The sequence below is a fragment of the Panthera onca genome, chromosome C1, assembly GCF_046562875.1.
Source record: "Panthera onca isolate mPanOnc1 chromosome C1, mPanOnc1 haplotype 2, whole genome shotgun sequence".
In the NCBI taxonomy this organism is placed as follows: Eukaryota; Metazoa; Chordata; class Mammalia; order Carnivora; family Felidae; genus Panthera; species Panthera onca.
Genome location: NC_138346.1, coordinates 66,873,694 through 66,895,329, shown reverse-complemented (window position 1 = coordinate 66,895,329; position 21,636 = coordinate 66,873,694). Strand labels below are relative to the sequence as shown.

Below are 21,636 nucleotides of genomic sequence, written 5' to 3'. Positions count from 1 at the left end.
CTCAACAAGTACAACAAGATTGAGACCATACCTGACATATATTTTCAGACCACAACACTATGAAACTTGAAATCAACAACAGGAAAAAATTTGGAAAGACCATGAATACTTGCAGATTAAAGAACATCTTACTAAAGAATGAAAGGGTTGGGGCGCCCGGGTGGCTTGGTCGGTTAAGCGTCCGACTTCGGCTCAGGTCATGATCTCACGGTCCGTGAGTTCGAGCCCCGCGTCGGGCTCTGTGCTGACAGCTCAGAGCCTAGAACCTGTTTCAGATTCTGTGTCTCCCTCTCTCTCTGCCCCTCCCCTGTTCATGCTCTGTCTCTCTCTGTCTCAAAAATAAATAAACGTTAAAAAAAAAAAAAAGAATGAAAGGGTTAACCAAGAAATTAAAGAGGAAATTAAAAAGTACATGGAAGCCAATGAAAATAAAAAAAAGACAGCCCCAAACCTCCGGGATGCAGCAAAGGAGGTCATAAGAAGGAAATATATAGCCATCCAGGCCTTCCTAAAGAAGGAAGAAGAGTCTCAAATATACAACCTAACCTTACACCTAAAAGAGTTGGAAAAAGAACAGCAAATAAAGCCCAAAGCCAGCAGAAGGGAAATAATAAAGATTAGAGCAGAAATCAATGATATTGAAATTTAAAAAAGAGTAGAACAGATCAATGAAACCAGGAGCTGATTCTTTGAAAGAATTAACAAAACTGATAAACCCCTAGCCAGGCTGGTCAAAAAGAAAAAAGACCCAAATAAACAAAACCAAGAATGAAAGAGGAGAGATCACAACCAACACTGTAGAAATAAAACAATAATAAGAGAATATCATGGGCAATTACATGCCAACAAATTTGGCAACCTGGAAGAAATAGACAAATTCCTAGAAACATACAAACTACAAAAACTGAAACAGGAAGAAATAGAAAATCTGAAATGACCCATAACCAGTAAAGAAATTGAATCAGTAATCAAAAATCTCCCAATAAACAAGAGTCCAGGGCTGGATGGCTTTCCAGGAGAATTCTACCAAACATTTAAAAAGTTAACATCTATTTTGAATCTGTTCGAAAAAATAGAAATGGAAGGAAAACTTCCAAACTCATTCTACGAGGCCAGCATTACCCTGATTCTAAAACCAAAGACCCAACTAAAAAGGAAAACTACAGACCAATTTTCCTGAAGAACAAGGATGCAAAAATTTTCAACAAAATACTAGCAAACTGGATCCAACAATACATTAAAAGGATTATTCACCATGATCAAGTGGGATTTATTCCTGGGATGCAGGGCTGGTTCAATATCCATAAATCAGTCAATGTGATACATTAATAAAAGAAAGGATAAGAACCACATGATCCTCTCAATAGATGCAGAAAAAGCATTTGACAAAAGACAGCATGCTTTCTTGATAAAATCCCTCAAGAAAGTAGGGATAGAAGGAACATACCACAAGATCATAAAGGCCATATATGAAAAGCCCACTGCTAATATCATCCTCAATGGGGAAAAACTGAGAGCTTTCCCCCTAAGGTCAGGAACACGACAGGGATGCCCATTATCACAACTGTTAATCAACATAGTGTTGGAAGTCCTGGCCTCAGCAATCAGGCAACACAAAGAAATAAAAGGCATCCAAATTGGCAAGGAGGAAGTCAAAACTTCACTCTTCATATACGACGTGATACTCCATGTGGAAAACCCAAAAACTACTAGAATTGATACATGAATTCAGCAAAGTCACAGGATATAAAATCAATGTACAGAAATCGGTTGCATTTCTATACACCACTAGTGAAGTAGCGGAAAGAGAAATCAAGGAATCGATCCCATTTACAATTGCACCAAAACCCATAAAATACCTAGGAATAAAGTTAACCAAAGAGGTGAAAAATATATACACTGAAAACTATAGAAACCTTATGAAAGAAATTGAAGAAGACACACAAAAAAATGGAAAAATATTCCATGCTCATGGATTGGAAGAACAAATATTGTTAAAATGTTGATACTACCCAAAGCAATCTACATATTCAATGCAATCCCTATCAAAGTTTCTCTCCAAAATATCATTGGTACAATACCTCATTTCTAGCCTGTAAACTTCTTGAAGATAGGGACCATTTTGTGTATCATTAGTCCCTGGTGCCTACTACAATCACATAAACACACAAAACAATTCCTAAATATTGTTGACTATTAGAGAGCAATAGTGTCTACATATGTGTGCAGGAAAAAAACTCTTCTCCAATGCAGTTAGACTGATAAGTGATGGATAATTTGAAAAATGTAGTTAAAATAGAAGACCATAAAAAAGATATGTATCAAATATTTTTAATTTAAAACACATACGTTCATTCCTACATTTGTATGCATATTAGTTTCTTCACAAACATTCTATTGTAAGGCCTTTTGTGTATATTAATTTCTTCACAAACATTCCATTGTAAGGCCAAGGCCTTTTGTTTGAGTATGAACTGGCTTATGAGAATTATGCAACATCTTTCATGCACAAACCACACTAAAAACGCACCATTTGAAGATACTTTGTTTTGTTTTTTCAAAAGTAAATTGGAAGCAATTTGAGTAGACTCTTCAGAGATTTTTGTTTTCTCTAATTCTCATCCAAACATAATGTAGCAGCATTTTTAAAATAATTTTATTATTTTTTAGTTTTCCCATTCAATCTTGTTTTCTTAGAAATAATTCCATGTATTTTCGGATGGTGTACACAGTGTTTATAATTAAACTGCCTATCAACAGTAAGGCCAATTCTCTGGCAATCTAGTGTCTTAAAAATTCATCGTTATTGATTGTAGTAATAGGCAAGTTTACTATATTGCTTATTTTCTCTCGTGGCTGGTCACATCCAGTTGTAAGTCAGCCCACCCAACAGGTTAACCCTGGCAGGTTTGGCCAGGGTGTAGAGTTCTTGGGACTTGGTCCTCTGGAAAAAAGGCAGCATGCCAGGTTTTGTAAAGCAACTATACCATTTGCCATGGTCACTTGAAACTGAACAAAAGCTCCACGATTTCACACTTGTGTATATTCAAATCTCTCAGGTAGATGGCAACCAGACTCCATAAATAAATGCTTGTTACCACTGTTTCAAAACTGAGACTTTTAAAAGCAACTACCTCTGTCTTGAAGGGTAAATCCCTAATGAAATTAGTTATGTGACACCTGAACAACAGTCTAAGGCTTCCAAATTAGGTAAGAAGTACTCTCCTTTGATGCATTTAATACAGTCATAATAAAATCAACTAAATAGATTTTGGGTGAGTCTTGACATGACAACACATGACTAATACACAGAGTGCACTCAGATTTTTTTTTTTAATTTCAGATTTGTTTTGTGAGATATAACAAAATAAGAGCAGTATTTCTTACTCTAGAATAACAAATTGAGAAATTGTGCCTTTAAGTGGGCATCAGTGTGTATTTCACAACACATATTAGTTGTATTTAGCTACAGTAATAAAAATACTTTTACTTTTTAAAGAAATATCAGATATGAATGGCAAGCTGTCACATCATGAAATATAAGTAACAATGTCACTATGCTATTTCAAAATTATTTGTCTGTCTTTCTGCTCCACAAGATCTAAGCTCAAAGGCAACATAAGATTCATTCTGCCTACCTTAACTTTGGGTACAAAGTTAGATACATGATAAATAGTTGAATTGAAATATAAGTTGCCATTGTAATACATTAAAGAATGCAGGTCTTTTAATGTAAGTTCAAAGTTACAATGAGGTGATGGGACCAATAATTTTAAAACATTTTCTTTTGTACAATTGAGGCTCAGTAAGGCTTAAAATACGCAGCCAATCATACTTTACTTCTTAAATAAGAACATAGGAGATCTCTATATAAAATGACTGAAAGGGAAAAAAAAGTGTTAAATCTCCTAAGCAGGCATCACATTTTTTTTAAAAAAAATTACTCTATCAGATGCTCAAGGAAAGTTATCAGAAATTAGTACAAAATGTTCGAAATATCTAACATAGAATCTTCTCCATTCCCCATTTTTTATACGACTACCATGAAATATTTGAGTATTCCTTAAAAATATCTGATGGCTCTACGATAGGTACTTAGAAATTAAATATACAAAATTCATGCCTTCCCCCATCCAATATGAATTATATATTTTATCCAAAAGAGGAAAGAAATTTAAATCAAATAATTACAACAGTGATAAGGATTCATTTTATTGTGTTTTCCATATAGACAGAGGTTTTTTTGATGAAGAAAAATCTTTACAAAGGTCATCTATAATTGAATCAGCACCAAATAAAATTTAGCTTTTAAATGAGTCAGGTATTCTACATTTGGAATTCAATTTCACAAACATTCAAGGTTAGTGGCTTTTGGTAAGAAAAAAAGACTAGCAGAAAGGAAAAAGACACTTTTTCAACAGATAGTAACATAGTTTTTTTTTTTAATTGCTCTGGGAAAACACAGTATAGTTATTTAAGAAATGTCTTTTAAGCAATATTTAAGTGCTTCAAGTCAAGAGGTCTTCAGACTAAAAAATATTTTAAAATTTGCCAAGATACTGCAGCATCAAAAATATTCTCCTTATTCACTTAATTTCATGTTGAAGGAAACATTTGACAGATAAGTAAACAAAAGGCAAAAAAGTTTACCTGCATTTTTATATAATAAATTTTAGATCTATAAAAATTTCCTGGTTTGTACACAAAGGCCAATGCTTGACCTTCATTGATCCATTTTTATGTAGTTAAAAAAATACAGTATCAAATCTTTCTCCCTCCCCCCAAAAAACTAGAAGAAATATTTTAAATTGTGAGTGTGTGAATGTAGCTATGCATATCTTTAAGTGCACAAAATACACAAATATCACTTTACTTGGAAAATTATTTTCATCATACTGTAAACATCTCTTTCTCTAAATCTGAACATTTCAAAATAGTCTTTGGTATTCTTAGCTATTGTGCTTTGAAATGGAAACTTAAAAGATTTCTGTAGCAGTGCTACATAGACATTTTAAGATATAAATAAGAAAAATGCACTTGGAATAAGTTATAATTAGCTGCTTTTGCATAATTTTCAACAACTACAGTGTATGCTTAGTCACAGTTTTATGAGAAAGAATATCTTCTTTTTCAACTCCTTAATTTTAAGGAACACTTAATCATTTTGGCTAAAAATCCATTTTTGCAGTGGATCTGACGGATTGCATGACACTAAGCTTGGATGCTCTCCATTTGCTGAAAGGCACATTTTTAAGAATGGATTATATAGAAGTTGATCCTACAATAAAAGGAAACACAATAGGCATTAAATTTCAAGACTCATAGCTAACTGATAGATATGGAAACTACATTACGATCTCATGGAAGTTAAAGGGAGACCCACATACCAAATGTACATTGTTCTTAACTTTTAATCTTCCTCAGATCAACTGTGTCATAAAATCTTGTTGGTTTTTGGCATTTTGGCATTTATGCCACTACTGTTCAATTCACAGAAGGTATTACATAAATAAAGAGATGTAGACAGAGTGAGGGCTGAATCAAGTTTTCAAACAAGAAACATTCCATTGGGATATCCGTAAGTGACAAACTCTTTTAAAATATTATGTTATAAACACCAGTCTCTTATAGTGTTCTGGTAGGGCACAAAACAATTTTTAGGTAAGAACTGCTATGTTCTAGCTAAGCCTTAAAACAAAAACAGAGGGGCACCTGGGTGGCTCAGTCGGTTGAGCATCCGACTTCGGCTCAGATCATGATCTCACAGTTTGTGAGTTCGAGCCCTGCATCGGGCTCTGTGCTGACAGCTCAGAGCCTAGAGCCTGGAGCCTGCTTCCGATTCTGTGTCTCCCTCTCTCTCTGCCACTCCCCCACTTGTGCTCTGTCTCTCTGCCTCTCAGAAATAAAAATTAAAAAAAACAAACAGAAAAACAGAAAATATATTTTATATATTCTTTCAATTCTAAATTCATAAAAAAGTTCTAAAACAGGTGAAAAGAATTAATTACTGTAGGTGAGGAAAATATAATGATTTTTTTTCCTTTCTGTCAGGATAAAAAAAATGTGGCTGTTGTCAGAAGCCTTATAAGAAACTCTTAAAAAGACAGATATGGGCAACTATTATTAATAATTCACAAAAGTGTTGATCTGTATAAATCATGCCTTCACTAAGCAACTTTACTATTATTTTGCTTCTAAGAGTATTTAATTCCTAGATATATTCTCTTTATCACATTGGTAGATATACACAATAACAAAGTTAACAAAGAGAAATTCTGATGGATAACATTAATATGCTATGTTTCATTCATTTTCTCAGATAAGCAATTAGAGCTAATCAAAATAATTACATGGAGAGGTGAATTAATTGCACTCAGTTACCTTTTGGATCTCCCATATCTGTTCTCCACTGGCCACTGTCTTGTGACCTTTGTAGGCACATGCCCTCAGCTGAACAAGACCTTGAGCAGCATGAAGACATAATTCCTTCTGGATGTTATGGCGAATTTCACGTTGAGCCGAGTATTCAAAATACTGTGAAAAGAAGAATGCTATTACTGACTTGTATCCTCAGTTGCAAAATAATGGTCCAATAGTAATAATAATAATCACTGAATAATGAAGTCATGTGTACTGAACAAAATAATGCAATAAAAGTAGGCATTAGAAACATAAGCTGAGCTTTTATGACAGAAGATGCTAAATGCTTTTCCAGCGTATCAGCAATAGGCAGTTACTTAAGAATGTATTGTCTTCCTCTCATGTCAGAAATAGGAGGTTATCAGGTGGGATGGAGGCTAGCTAGGACAGGTACAGCATGGAAAAGGATCTGGAAACTTCTAGCAAGCATATTAATTGCCTCTTCCTCTCTGCAAAGTGTTCCTTTTCTCTTATTCCTCTCAATTAATGGCATTTTCATTTACATTAGGAACAATTCTCCATGTCTCAGTTTCCTTGCCTGTAAAATGGGTAATTTATTTATATTTTTTCTTTTTTCGTTTTGAGAGAGAGAGAGAGACAGAGAGAGAGAGAATCCCAAGCAGGCTTCACACTCAGCATGGAGCCTGACACAGGGCTCAATCTCACGATTCTGAGATCATCACCTGAACCCAAATCAAGAGTCAGACACCTAGCTGACTGAGCCACCCAGGCACCCCTAAAATGGGTAATTTAATAGTTCCTACCCTACAGTGTTATGAGGATAAAAGGGATAATAAGTGTAAAACACTCAGAACAATAACTGGTACATGGTAAGCTTTTAATTCATTTTAGCTGTTATTACTAGGATTGATGTTTCTCTCTCCCCGTATGTCCAGTTATATAGCTTCTTAGCTCTACCAAATTTCCTTCTCAGACGTCACCATCCCACTTTCCTTGGTACATCACTTCTCTTATTCAGGCACTCAGAATCTTTACTGTAATACCTCCAGAGACCTGCAGTCTCTGCCCCCATAATCCAATTCACCCTGCTGCCAGTCTTTCATAACACTGATTCAATCTCCTACCTCCCTTACTTGAGTGAGTCACTAATGTTGCTAAGAGAAGTCTACACTTCTTAACTGGTACGTGAATTCTTCCATTTTCAATCTTATATCAACCAATGCCTGAACTGTATGCTATATTCTTTCCGCACAATTCTACCAACGCAGAGCATATGCATCCATAACTCTAAGACTGCTTTACTGTGCTGTGCCTGAAATATCCTTCTGGATCCTTCTCTGCCTAGCTAATTCCTTTTTAGCCTCAAAAAGCCAATTCAAATGTTACTTTGCTTCTTTAGTTTCCCTGAACTTGTCCTACTGAACAAAATTACACCTGTTTCAGGGTTCCCGTGGCATATCAGAAATAACTTTTATTGCACTCTATCGGAATTGTGTGTGTAGCTAGCTGGCTTCACAGACCAAAGTCAGGCAGTGTATCTAATAATAACATCCATTACAAATCAAATACTTCACAATGTTGACATTCCAAAGATAAAATAAGTGAACATAATGGATTTTTAATAATGAAGTGATTAGTCTTAGCACTAATATTTATTGAGCCTTTATTATGTGCTAAGCAGGGGCTGTTTTAAACCCTTTATGTGTATTAGACTAGGCACTTCACAAACATTAGCTGAATTAACCTTGAGTTCCCCTGATCTTGGCCTCATGCTTAATTTAGCTCCTTCCATAAATATATCCATCATTTTTATAACTGATAGGTCTTCAGATGGAGACACTGAAAGGAGTATAGATCATGAAAATAGTACTTTGGCTAACATTCCTCAAGAAAGATAAATCTTAGAATTTCAAAGATGGTGTGAAAAGTTGGTCCAGTATCTTAGTTTACCCATGTTATATATTTTTTAATCATTAAAAGGTAGTTATAAAGAATAGGAAAGAGTTGAAGATACTTAAGCAACCAAAAGAATGTATAATTAGCTAGCTGGGGATAGTGGAGAGACATAACTTGGAACCAGGACAAATGCCCTGGAGTGGAAAGTAGCAGCAGCAAAGCATTACGTGTTATAAAGCCATAATGACTTACACAGCATTATTGCACCAGTATATTTGATCAATATAGTCACGTTATCAAATTACTTATTTTTTTTGAATGTTTATTTATTTTTGAGAGAGAGAGAGAGACAGAGCATTAGTGGAACAGGGGCAGAGAGAGAGGGAGACACAGAATCCTTAGCAGGCTCCAGGCTCTGAGCTGTCAGCACAGAGCCCAACGTGGGGCTTGAACCCACGAGCTGTAAGATCATGACCTGAGCCAAAGTTGGACGCTCAACTGACTGAGCCACCCAAGCGCCCCTCAAACTACTTATTTTTACTTGGCATACACAAATACTGTTATAATGGAGTTTTAATGTTATAAAATTGTCATTATCTGGTCAAAATAGTAGAAGGGAGCATGAAGAAATGATTAAGTTGGATGACAGATCAAAAACACTTAGCACTAAAGGAACTAAAATTTGCAATGTAGTTTAAATGCAATGCTTGACTTAAAATTTAAAGAAAAGAAACCAAAATAAAATCGACCACTGTGGTACAGTGCTAGAAACCAGAGTCATCTTCTTAATATTTAAACCAGGACCCACACCTGGGTGGCTCAGCCGGTTGAGCATCCAACTTTGGCTCAGGTCATGATCTCACAGTTTGTGAGCTCATGGGGCTCACTGCTGTCAGCACAGAGCCAGGTTAGATCCTCTGTCCCCCTCTCTGCCCCTCCCCCACTTGCATGTTTTTTTTTCTCTCTCTCTCTCACACACACACACAAATAAACATTTAAAAAAATGAAACCAGGAAATATTATTCTCCTCAAAACTCTCAGATGGCCTCTGTCATATTCAGAACTAAATCCAAGTTCCTAGGGGAGGTCTGCAAAACCTTCAATGACCAGGCCCTTTATCGATGTCTCTGACCTCATTTCCTACCCTGTCTTCCTGGACCACTCTGCTGCAGCCACACTGACTTGCTGACCGCTCCATTTACCTGCCACTGGCTTCTAGCCTTGCACCCCTTCTGCCAGGATGCCCCCTTCCTGGAACACGGTTCCTCTCCAATTCCTTTAGGCCTCTGCTCCAACATCACCTTTTCAAAGAGGTCTTCCTGAACCTCTGAAAACAAAGCCCCCTTCCACCCTGCTCCTCACATTCAAATCACCCACTTCATTTTTCTTTATGCCCAAAATTACATATGTTTATTTCTTCTCCTTCAAGAACACAAGCTCCACAAGGTAGGATTTTTCAATACAACAGTGCTAGTTACATTACAGGCTCTAAACAAATATTTATTGAAAGAACATGTGAACTACTTCTCCATCCCCTGAGTTTTATTATTTTTTAATTTATTTTTATTTTGTTAAGATTATTTATTCTGAGAGACAGAGACAGTATGAGTGGGGGAGAGGCAGAGAGAGGGACAGAGAGAAACCCAAATAGGCTCTGTGCTGCCAGTGCAGAGCCCAATGTGAGGCTCAACTTGGGAAACTGTGAGATCATGGTCAAGAGTCTTATGCTTAACCAACTGAGCCACCCAGGCACCATGCCTTCCATCTAAATTTTTAAAAGACATCTATACTGTATTTATAATTTACAAGTTATTTCAGAGAAAAGACTATAAAAACATCTTTATGGCAAGGACAAGAGAAAAACAGATAAACAATGTATAAGATATTTTCAACTCATGATAAAATAAATGTAATGGTAGAGGAAGCTTAGGAAAATTTGTAAGTATTTACATTTAGTGATAAGGTTTTTACAAATGACTAAATACTTCTTATTGTCCAAAAACTTAATTTTAACTAGCATGGTTCAGTATTATTTCCAAAAAAAAATACAATTATTTATTTTTCTTCTAATATATAGAAGGCAATGTTATTTTAAAACGTGTGTGTGTGTGTGTATAATATATATATATATATATATATATATATATATATATGCACATATGTAGATATATGTGTGTATAGGTATATATGCATGTGTCTATACCTGTGTGTATGTGTGTATGTGAATCTCCATCACATTCTATAATTATATCTCAATCACTAGCTATGGCTTCTGGGCTTCTGTGTTCTCTACCCTCAGTAGATTAGTTGGTTTGATGAGAAGGGATTAGAACTAGAGTAAGCTGAGGTTAATGACTAGGAAGAAACATGGAAGAGGATGGACCAGGAGATAAACTGATACTTTCTTAAAGCTGACATCACCAAAGTTCCATCCGCTTAAAATAGGACATTGTGAGTATTTAATAGTACGAAAATCCTCCACACACATCTTGAACTCTACACCAAAATACCTGCAATTCACAGAAGAAAGACATACCAGCTCTCCTCCTTAGAACCCCCCTTCACATTCTTCCCATCCTGTTCTCACTCCCACCAGCCATCTTATAACTGCTATGTACCTTTCGAAAAACGTTTTCAAATGTCATCTTTCCAAGGAAAATGTATGGGCACCCAGTCTAATTCATTCAGATGCCCTCCCCCATACTCTGGAAGCACTCTGAATGCTTTATCCCAGACCTTATCATGCTGACGGTAACCATTGGTTTTGAAATATAGATTTCTTGAGGGAGACAGAATCTAAATTTCTTGAACCCAGCAGAATACCTGGCATGGAGGGGTCACTCAGTGAATTTGTTGAATTAACAAATGAGAAGAGTTCAATCCTTCCAGGAGTTAACTTGTAAAAGGCAAGGCAAAGAAGCTAAATGCTAAAATTGTATGTTAATAAGTTCTCTACCCATAGTAGGCCAAACAGTGACACTTGACATTTGTCTTAATTGCTAAAACAGTCAAAGCGTGGTAACAAGCAGATAAATCATCAGTCAAGGATAATCAAGAACATGCCTTTTTTTATTAAAAAAAAAATTTTTTTTAATGTTTTTTTTTTTTAATTTATTTTTGAAGGAGAGAGAGACAGAGCATGAGCAGGGGAGAAGCAGAGAGAGAGGGAGACATAGAATTTGAAGCAGGCTCCAGGCTCTAAGCTGTCAGCACAGAGCCCGATGTGGGTTTCGAACTCACGAACTGTGAGATCATGACCTGAGCCGAAGTCGGACACTTAACCGACTGAGCCACCCAGGTGCCCCATAACATGCCTTTTTGTAAAGAACGTATTGAAATAATATCATGATCCACAAAAATAACTTATAATACTGCTCTTCTGGTATCACATTTAATATAATTTGCTATCAAATGCAGTTAAATATAGCCTTTGTGTATAATTTTGCAAAAGCACCTTGCCAATAGTCCCAAAACATAAAAGACCCACATACAAGATCCTGGTTTTTTTTTTAATTTCAGATGGCATGACTCTATTATTTTCTCATTTGCCTTTCTACTGAATGGGTAGGCAACTTCAAATTGTTTTCCGAGTCAGAATGAAAGTCAAAACAAAGTATGCAACAACTTTAATATTAATTGCCAAACATTATTAACCTAAAAGCATTTTAAATACCAATTTATACCAAAATATAAAGCTGATTAGGGACTTCTGACAACTTATTTGTAAGAGCCAACAAAAAGGGAGGATTTTTAGCGCAGTGCTCACCTGGTTTCCCCCGAGTCCATGGCATGTATACAAAATTAATGGTTTGCCTCCTTGATTATTTTCTCCAACATCCAGACACAAAGGCTGACCAATGCTTTTAATCTAAAGGGAAATTTTCAAGTTATAAGAATTTTTTTTTTAATCTATGTGGTTTATATATTTTTTTCAGTTAATTCCAGGAAGTAGTATTAATAAATAGTAATGTAAAATCTCAAAAGCAATAAACCGGGAAGTATTTCAGCAATTTTCACTGAACCACATAAATGTTTGTGGCAAGGCATAAACCAAGTAAAAAGGAGGATGAAAACACTCACATATCCAGATATAACAGGATTAAGGTCTGGCACATATGCTTCTGGATAAATAGTGTTCAGATACCACGTAAAATTTTTACATTGAAGGCGGTGCTTTATTTCAAATCTTTTTGAAAGATCACCAAATGATTTCTGGAGAAAGAGAAGAAGTAAAAAGAATGCTTAATCAAAACAGCACTGATAAAGTAGTTTAAATGCTACTATTTGTGTTTACATTTGGATCTTAAAGAAAAAAATCCTGGGCCAAAATGCAAGATACAATTTAAAGTATCCACCATTTATTCAGGCAACAAGTATGCCTGCCTGCTTGTCTCTGCCTTCAAAGAGAGTCACGTTACCACTGTGGTGCTGACGTAATACTATTTTATTCTTTCTTTGTGGTACCAGACGTCCCCCATGGGCAAAAGGTCTCTAGAGAAATGCTGTGGGCCAAGAAATGGTAGTGGGGGCATCCAAAATGGATCCTAATTTTATACCCAAAAATGATCTGTAAAGTGAGGTGTGAGGAATCAGGTATAAAGAAACAGTTGCCAATACAATGTAATTTATATCTCTTCTCTAGTCAAGACTACAAAAGACAACACACTTGGGAGTATATTTTTTTTCTAGTTTTAAATGAGTTACTTACTCCTAACAAAATCTTAAACATAATAATGTATTAGTAGAAAAAGGCAAGTTTTTAATAACTGCATTTTATTTTCCTTTATCGTGAAAGGACTAGGAAAAGAATTTTAAAGAACACTATTAAACTGAAAAGGTATTTGGTCTATAGGCAAAATTTTAAAGGAAAATTATATTTGGTACCTATTATATAGAAAGTTTAAATACTCAAGCTTATCATTTCAGTTAAGAAAATATTTTCTCTGCCAACTGTAATGTCTTGACCAGGGATTTTAGCAAAAAATATAAACTCTAAAGGACTTCTGACTAGCTTATTCATTTTATCACAAGATCTGTTTGCCTTGTGGTAAAAATAGGGGTTTACTGGCTCCCCTGCCCTATTGTGGGAGATAAGCACTTAGCGCCCACTTGCCTGCTTAGCCAAGTACACAATCTGCCCAATTTGTCCTGGTGGCCTTAAATAAAAAGATAGCCATCTAACCCAGTAGTGCTCTGACTTTGCATGCCACTGGCATGTTACAGGAAGTTACTGGAGACCACAGAAAAGCTGGAAAGAGGTAACCAGACCTTCTTTATGACAGTCAAAATGTTGATGCCCTTTAATCTCAATATATATATACCCTCTGCAAATCAGCACTGTTTCTTAAAAAGGGGGTTGGATGCCATTCACTGAAGCATGTTCTTAAAATGTTGAGCTTGTGAACCACACCCAATATTGAACTTGTTGGAGCTCGGTTCTAATGTCTTAAGCATTACAATTCTGCACAGCTTTTACTATGACGGGTCAGTAACAATAGTGCCATACATTTGTGAGCACTTACTTCGTTATTTCATAGCTACTCTGGGAGACAGGCAAGTGTTTCATCTCTGAAAACAGGGAAGCAGAGAGAAGCTTGGCTGAGCACACACCTCATGTTGGGCCAACTCTCAACCACCTTATGAAGTGTCATCCCATTTTACAGACTCAGAAGGGCTTTGCAAAGGTAACCCCTCCAGTGAGCTGTGGAACCAGAACTTGAAATAAAAAAGCCTTGATACTTCTGGTTTATTCTCCTACCACACTCTGACATTGTCTCCATCTCCAGTTCAAAGAGCCACTTAGCACCTTTATTTAGGTGTTAATCACATCACCTAAAACCAGTTAAAAGTGGTTCCACTTAACCATATTCTTTGGGTAAAATACTACACCAAAGCAGTTACAAAAACCAAATATCTTCCATACTTAAAGAGTAACATCAAGTGGAATGCCTAAATTTTTAAAAAGGCATATTACTTGATTTTTCCTCAAGAAAAAAAAAAGAAAACATCGGCATCAATCAGTTATGTGTGTGTGTATACACACACACACACACATAAATAGATATAATATATATAAATATTATATATACATATATATTATATATATATAATATAATATATATATTTGAGAGAAAGAGCACGTGCATGTGCACACGAGGGAAAGGGGCAGAGGGAGAGAGATGACCTGAGCCAAAATCAAGAGTCAGACACTCAACTGACTGAGCCACCAGGTGCTCCAATAAGTTATATACTCTGAGTTAAAAAACTCAATTTCAAAATTAACTTTTAAAAATGTTTTGCACTTGAACTGACACAAATAAGTAAAAGAATATGTGAACTTGATGTGGATTTTTATTGTAATTTAATGATTTAGCTCTAACTTACTTGTTTAACAATTTTTGCTGCATCTGTGTTTCTCCTATAAAATATTTCCTTGTATTCATCCATCCAGACTTCTGCAAGGCGAACTTGGTTGCGAGCAATCACCTGAGTGCCTTTTGGAAAGGTATGAGGGCTTTTGCTGCGAAAGACATGTCCAACAACAGAGCAAGGCATAATCTCCAACTGCCCACCACATTGCCATACCTGATAATTAATGATATTTGTTTAAATTCACAGTATTTTTAAAATATAAAAGTGTTGCTTTTAAATTCACCTTTAAGATACTAATAAAAACAAAACAGAAAAGATTTATAATAACTTCACAAATAGTCTCTGTCCACTGCCAGTTCAACTTAAATTCTTAAATATAAAAAAACAACTTTATGAAATGGTACAAATACTAAAGACAACATAAGTATACTTTCAGGAAATATTTCAACAAAATAGTGATTTCAGATCTCTCATAAAAATAAAGCCCCACATTTTGTTTTTTGCAAACAATTATGCGAGCTCTCTAATATATACAAAAGACCAAAGACTCTTCTGTATTTGAATTCTATCTTCTTATACAAGTTATATGGCCACTTCACTTGAACCAGATTCTCTCTTCTCTGGCATGAACTAGCAGTCTTGGAGTAAGTGGACCCAGACTCTATTTACTCCTTGCATATTCAATTTTCTAATTTAGAAAACAATTCCAGATAATACCAAAGTACAATCTTTTAAGCTTGTGAAGTAGTTGGTCATTATTAAAGACTCATACCTATTTAGAGATAGAGGGACAAAAAAACTTATTTGCATTATCTCTAGATAAAATGAAAAATTATTAAATCAATACTTGCTCATTTAAAAATCTTAGCAATCAGTTCTGCCATAAACAGTCACTAAGCAAAAAATCGAAAATGAAGACATGCTTAATAATCTGTGCTAGCATTAGGGCAAGAGATCATATTCTCTCTCTCTCTCTCTCTCTTTTGTTTTTAAACAAATGAGAAAACTCAGTGGTATTTTTAATTCAACAAATTGTGCCTGAGATCTAACACACGCTAGGGGTTGGGAATACTTAAATGGATATAATAAGACACCTCCCTTGAGCAGTTCAAATTTGGCTAAGATCATCATTGCCATTATGTAATGGAGCCAGAGCTAAAACTTAAATCTTCTAACTAGTAGTTCAGTTCTTTTCCCAGTACCTTCCAGTCTAAAGGATGAAAGATGAATGATAGAGTCATTGCAGAAAATGAATCATGAAATGAAATAAGTGTATGTGGAGACCATCCAAAGTTTTTGTTTTGTTTCTCATATTGACTTTCAATATGTATAGGGGGAAAAAAAGGTCATTTAATCCAAAGAGTTAAGGTCTTTTTAAAATTATACATAAATGTTTTTCCATTCTGACTCCCTTGATAATCAACTCATTTCCTGAAGCACTAGATTGAATTATATTTATCTTGGCTGGAATTCAGTAGCTACAAGTGCATTAATTGGTGCTATTGGCTGGACACAGGAGTTTAACTGATTCCTCTTGTTACACTGGCAGCAACGAGTAAATATATTAACGTTTTAAAAAGAAATACCCGTATTCTAAAATTTCTAGCAATTGAATTTTAGAAAGCACAAAAAGTAAAGCCTGCACACATCTAGGATAATCATATCAGCCAATTAGAACAAAATGTGTATTTTATTGTCTAATATGTGTTATATTTATAAACTTACTCTGAAAGACATTTCTATATTTTCACCTCCCCAGATTTCCATTTCTTCATCATAAGTTCCAATATATTCAAAATATTCTTTTGATATGGAAAAAAGGCCTCCTGCAAAAGTGGGTGTTCTGAAAAATAATCCATTGTCAAATTTTGTTATAAAAATAAAATACGGAAAAACAAGTTATTTAAAGAGTGACTAAATCAAATCACAAACAAATTAGATCACAATTTCAAGAAGTTTTATATTGGTTAATAGAAACTAAAAATGCTACCTTCAGAGTCAGATTTTATGGGGAAGCGGGGAGGGAAGTACTTTAAATATATTTTCCCAGAGAAACAAAATTATTAAGTGTCTTCTAACCAACTCTAAGGATTCTTTACTAATGATTATGAGAAGACAAAAGGCCTCACTGATTCTACTTCCTATTCGGTAACATCATGTGTAAGTATATACATAAATGGCTTCTCTATTCCCAACATAGGATGTGTGTGTGTTTCTTTATTTCATTAGTGTGAATTACCTTGGAGGCAAAAACTGTAAAAAGCAAAGTGTGAATACATATTCAAATAACTGAACTGCATATAAGACTTTGGGAGCAATCGTCTTACTTAATTGGGTAGGTTTCATCTTTCCTTCTTTGCCTCTCGTGATCAGGAAGCGATTCCCAGCCAAAGGAAAGGCTCCAGTCAAAGTTTCCACGGTTGTGATTGCTTCCATAAGGAGAGGGTTTGTTGAATTCAAATGTGTTCAGATCTATGGATGCAATATCCGGACTCACCACGGCAGTGTAATTCTCAGCTATCCTGGCCAACAAAGGTTCTAACCAACCATAGAAACACTCACCTGGAAGGGAACACAATTCTAATTAACCCAAAGAAAACACTGAGGGTTTTCTCTTTTGTGGTTTGAAGATGATTTAGAGAAACAAGAATAACAGCCATTCGTGTTTTGAACATTTACATAGGGGAGATTTCTTAAAGGTTTCTGGCGATAAGATGAGGGTTGGATGAAAAAGGTAAGGCACAATTCAGCATAGTTAGGAAAGTTTATCTACAGAGGATGATTTTTTTTTTTAACGTTAGAGAGGAAATAAAATGATACTGGTGTATTTAAATTTCAGATGATGTGTTTTCCTCTAAAATGTGCCTTGGATCAAAGGTAAGTTTTTGCTGATCCATGCCACCTAGCCCCAAAAGTGTTCTGATTTATATAAACTTGTCTCCCTCAGTAAGGTATAGTAACAAAATCTTCATTTCTCTGAGTCTTAGGAGAAAATAAGCCAACGAGTCAGAATATTCTGATGTCAGCAGTTGGAGAAGGACCAGCCCTAATGGAAAGTGGGGGCAAAGGAATGCCATACAAAGTCTGGGTCCTGGCTGGGGGCCAGGCTCACTTAATACACAGAGTTCAGGAGACTCAGTCCTACCCAGGTCTCCCCATCAGGCAGAGTTTGGCAGTTATTAGGAGGACCACTTGGCATCAAGGAGGATCATCAGATACATTTGCCTCAGAGGAAGAATGCCCAGTGTGACATAATTGGAATTTTGGACCAGGAGAGGAAATATTGGAGAATGAACCATTTCCTTTTCAAAACACTTCCCTTGGATTACCTATAGACCTCTCTTCATTTGAGGGCCAGGTATTAAGGGAGTACTGGATATGAAAACTCTAAAGAGACTCAAACAAATCCAAAAGTCCTCCTAGAAAAATTAGCATAGGACCAAAACCATTTGCTGGGTCAAACATAATCTAAGGGCTAGTCAGTTCAATTCAAAACAAAACAGTCATACAAAGTATAATCCACTAAATCTAAAGCTGAAGGACTAAGGGACATTTTGGTGATCCCTAACATGCCCATTAAAATTTACTCTAAAAATACTTTCTAAATACTTTAAAATCATTGACACTAGAGAACAAAACCACTAAAAATAAAGGGCAAAAAAAAAAAAAAAAAAAAAAGACAGTAGCAACAAAAACAAAAATTGATACTATTCGTAGAAAAGATACCAGAAAAAGCTGGAAGGGGACACCTCTAACTTAGCACAAGAGGAGTGTGCAAATCTTTGAAAAAAGAGTGGAAATATAGAAATTGAAAGTATCAGTACCAGGACAAAGTTTAAAGATAAAATTGCTTACACTTAAAACTTTCATTCATTTTAAACTATAAGAATCAATAATAATAAGGAAAAACATTTGGGGGGGGTGGGTGGACACAATGAGTATCTGAAAAAAATCCCAAGCAAGGATAACTCGCTGGGAAAGCTGGTCGCTGAAGGGAAGGATACTGAAGTTAAGGAGCCTAACTCCATGTAAGTGAAAGGAGGCTCCTACCCAGAGCTATAACCTGCTTAGGCTGTCATTGCTATAAGCATCAGCTGAAAATGATGTTAAAGAAAATACAATTAGTTATTTAAAGAAAAGCCTTCTTCACTTTTTAAGTTAGAGGGAAGCAGAGGGGAAAATGTTACAACTACGTCTATACATATATACTTACAGTGAGCATCTAAAAATGTGAGGGTTTCAGCTGTTGCAACTGTTGCTCCTAGCAACCTGGCAGTGATCAGACCTTTTCTCTCTCTTTGTCTAACTATTTTTACTATAGAAAATTGTTTTATATATTCCTCTAGTTTATCATGTAAGTACTCTGTAAGAAAAAAAAAATATCAGGATTAACTCTTCCTAAGTTTATTTTCATATATGAACACATGAAAGCAAATGAAGAAACCACAGGGCAATATCTCCACATTCGTCATCTTAACAGTTGCACACATCCTTCCATTAAGACGAAATTGTATCTTTAACTCTTCAAAGAAAAACAATAGCTATATATGCAAATCTTAACTTCTGAACAACTATAACACATACTGTGGTAACACTGACTTATCCTGTACATGCAATATCAATAAATATATTTTGTGAGGAGGGGAGAGACTTCAAATGGAGTAGACCCAGGAGTTAAGAAGGCTCATTTAGGGGTCTGAGAAAACTAGCTAAGGGAGTGAAGGAAACTGAATTTGGCCAAAAAGATATTTGACACATTTTAAAATTGGAATTTAAGTCTGGAAATTTAAAGAAAAATGCCAAGTATCAAAAGGATTCTCTGATACTTAGGCAGTGATCACAATAATTTAAAACAAAAATGATGAGGAAAATGGCAAATAGGAAAGCCTAAGGCTACAGCAGTTTAGGAATATTTTTACAAAGAGTCAGCATAAAATTTTTGAAAGCTTTGGAGTCTGCTGACACAGATTTTTTTCCAGTAAAAATATGAAAGAAGAAAGGAGCATGTAGGTTAGGAATGGAGCTAAAAACAGGCTAAATCTTATTAATGGGTATAAAATTTAAGATATTCAACTTTCCAATTTGGATGAGACATGATAAGCAAGAATTAAAACAGTAGGTAAAAGAAAACACATTAATCATGTCAGTCAAGTGTTGTTCGTATTTTGAAACAACTTCTTAAGTCTGTTTTTTTCACCAATAAATTCTTGGTTCTTTGTTGAGTATACAATGTGTTTCTTCAGGTGGCCTTCTTGGGCCCATAGCACAGCCTCAAAAAGATCTGGGAATGCTGAGAACATCAGTAAATGTCCTAGGGTAGATGTTTGCTTCTGCCTGATTCCAGAAGCAAACATAGATGACTTTATCTATGATTATATTTTTTTTTTTTTCAGTTCTCCAGTGGTACAGATAAAAGAGTTGCTTATTCAAAGTTTAAACATTCATAAAGGAAGTGAGAGTTCAGGAACAACTTCTGTGGACAATAAATCTAAGCATTGTTGCCTGAAAATAATAGGCTAACTTTTTCATACCTTCTAAGAACCTCAGAATTAATTCTCTGAAAGACAAGCAGGATTGTAACTTCTCTTAAAATATAAATCATGGATATTTCTGCCTTAATCATAGATTTATAAAATAGAAACTTGTATAAAAACATTTCAAAGGCTTTAATGGGGATTGAATCTTTTTTAATGGAGTCACTATAGATTCCTTCAATAAACTGTCCCACTGTTTGAGTCGTTAAAGAATTTTTTATTGACCCACAACTTCCAAACTTCCTATAAATTTTTATCTGCCCCTTAAATTCAAGCCCCATCCATACCTGTATTTTTGCAAGGTTAAGAGCACAAAGCTGTGAAATCAGACCTCCTGGGTTTATTTATTTATAGCACCATTACTTTTAGCTGAGTGACTTTTGGTAAGTTATTTTATTTTACTTGGACCTCAGTTTATCTATAAGATGGGGATAATAGCATTTACCCTTACAAGGGATTGCTGAGAGTATAAAAATGAAAGATTGCTGTGCATTTAAGACAAGGCTTACCATATGGCCCATGCTCTGAAAACGTTGACTGTCTTGTTTTGCTGTCACTAGGACTTAACTATCTCTTTGTCACTTGATTATCCACATATTATGCTGCTCTTTCCTAAACCAATTGAAACCAGGGACTATAGTTTCTACATCATAAGCTCCTTTACAACAACTAGGAACACATTTTCTATAGCGGGTACTCATTAAATCTTTGATTCAATAAGACAAATTAATTACATTAGGATGCAAAAAGATTCCTCACCAAGAAAACTGTTGCAAATTCATTGCCAATGCTATAAAGAATTAAAATATTCAGACCCTTTGACCAAGCAGTCTAACTTACCCAAAGATACAATTCAAAAGAAAGGATATTCATTACAGTGTGATATATACTAACAGGGTGGGGTGAGTGAAGGTGAATGGTAAAATAAGTAAAATGCATCTAGTCCATCATGGTCATTAAAAATAAAGTTTTGAAGGTAAAAGAAATGGGCTAATAATACTATATGAAAATGTCAGATTTCAAAATTGGATTTCTGACATGGATGTAACTAGGTAAACATTCTATGTTTATTTAGACAGCGATCAAGAGAGAAAAAGCAAAATTAAAATTAAATAGGAAGATTATGATTGGATATCACTTTTCTTTCTGATTTCCTTTAATTCTATTAATTTTGTTTGAGCAATAATAGAAGTTACCTTCAACTGAAGGCTTATTACAAGTAGCCTTACTGTGACCCTAATTTCTCACTGCTTGAAAAATCAAACAAAAACCATCTGAGAAGAAAGCTCAAAAAACCAAAGAGTGATTTTTTTTTCTTTTCTTTTTACAATACAACATATGAGAGACATGCAGAACTTAATCAAATGTCACTTAAAACTATGGATGCAGGGGCGCCTGGGTGATTCACTCAGTTAAGCGTCCCACTCTTGATCTCAGCTCAGTTCATGATCTC

General features: G+C 35.2%; 1 protein-coding gene across 3 annotated transcripts in view; it reads right to left on the bottom strand.

Moving 5' to 3' along the window:
- Positions 1-3,937: 3,937 nt before the first annotated feature.
- The window catches only part of GALNT3 (polypeptide N-acetylgalactosaminyltransferase 3), a 43,988-nt gene continuing 26,289 nt past the window's right edge, over positions 3,938-21,636 (bottom strand). For all 3 annotated transcript variants that reach the window (XM_060621348.3, XM_060621347.3, XM_060621346.3), the window contains 8 exons: positions 18,863-19,012; positions 16,977-17,211; positions 16,375-16,492; positions 14,662-14,862; positions 12,358-12,489; positions 12,044-12,145; positions 6,382-6,534; positions 3,938-5,278 (listed from right to left, as the gene is read on the bottom strand). In XM_060621348.3, coding sequence (XP_060477331.1) covers positions 5,156-5,278; positions 6,382-6,534; positions 12,044-12,145; positions 12,358-12,489; positions 14,662-14,862; positions 16,375-16,492; positions 16,977-17,211; positions 18,863-19,012 — 1,214 coding nt within the window. In that variant the 3' untranslated portion in view covers positions 3,938-5,155. The remainder of the gene's footprint in view (positions 5,279-6,381; positions 6,535-12,043; positions 12,146-12,357; positions 12,490-14,661; positions 14,863-16,374; positions 16,493-16,976; positions 17,212-18,862; positions 19,013-21,636) is intronic.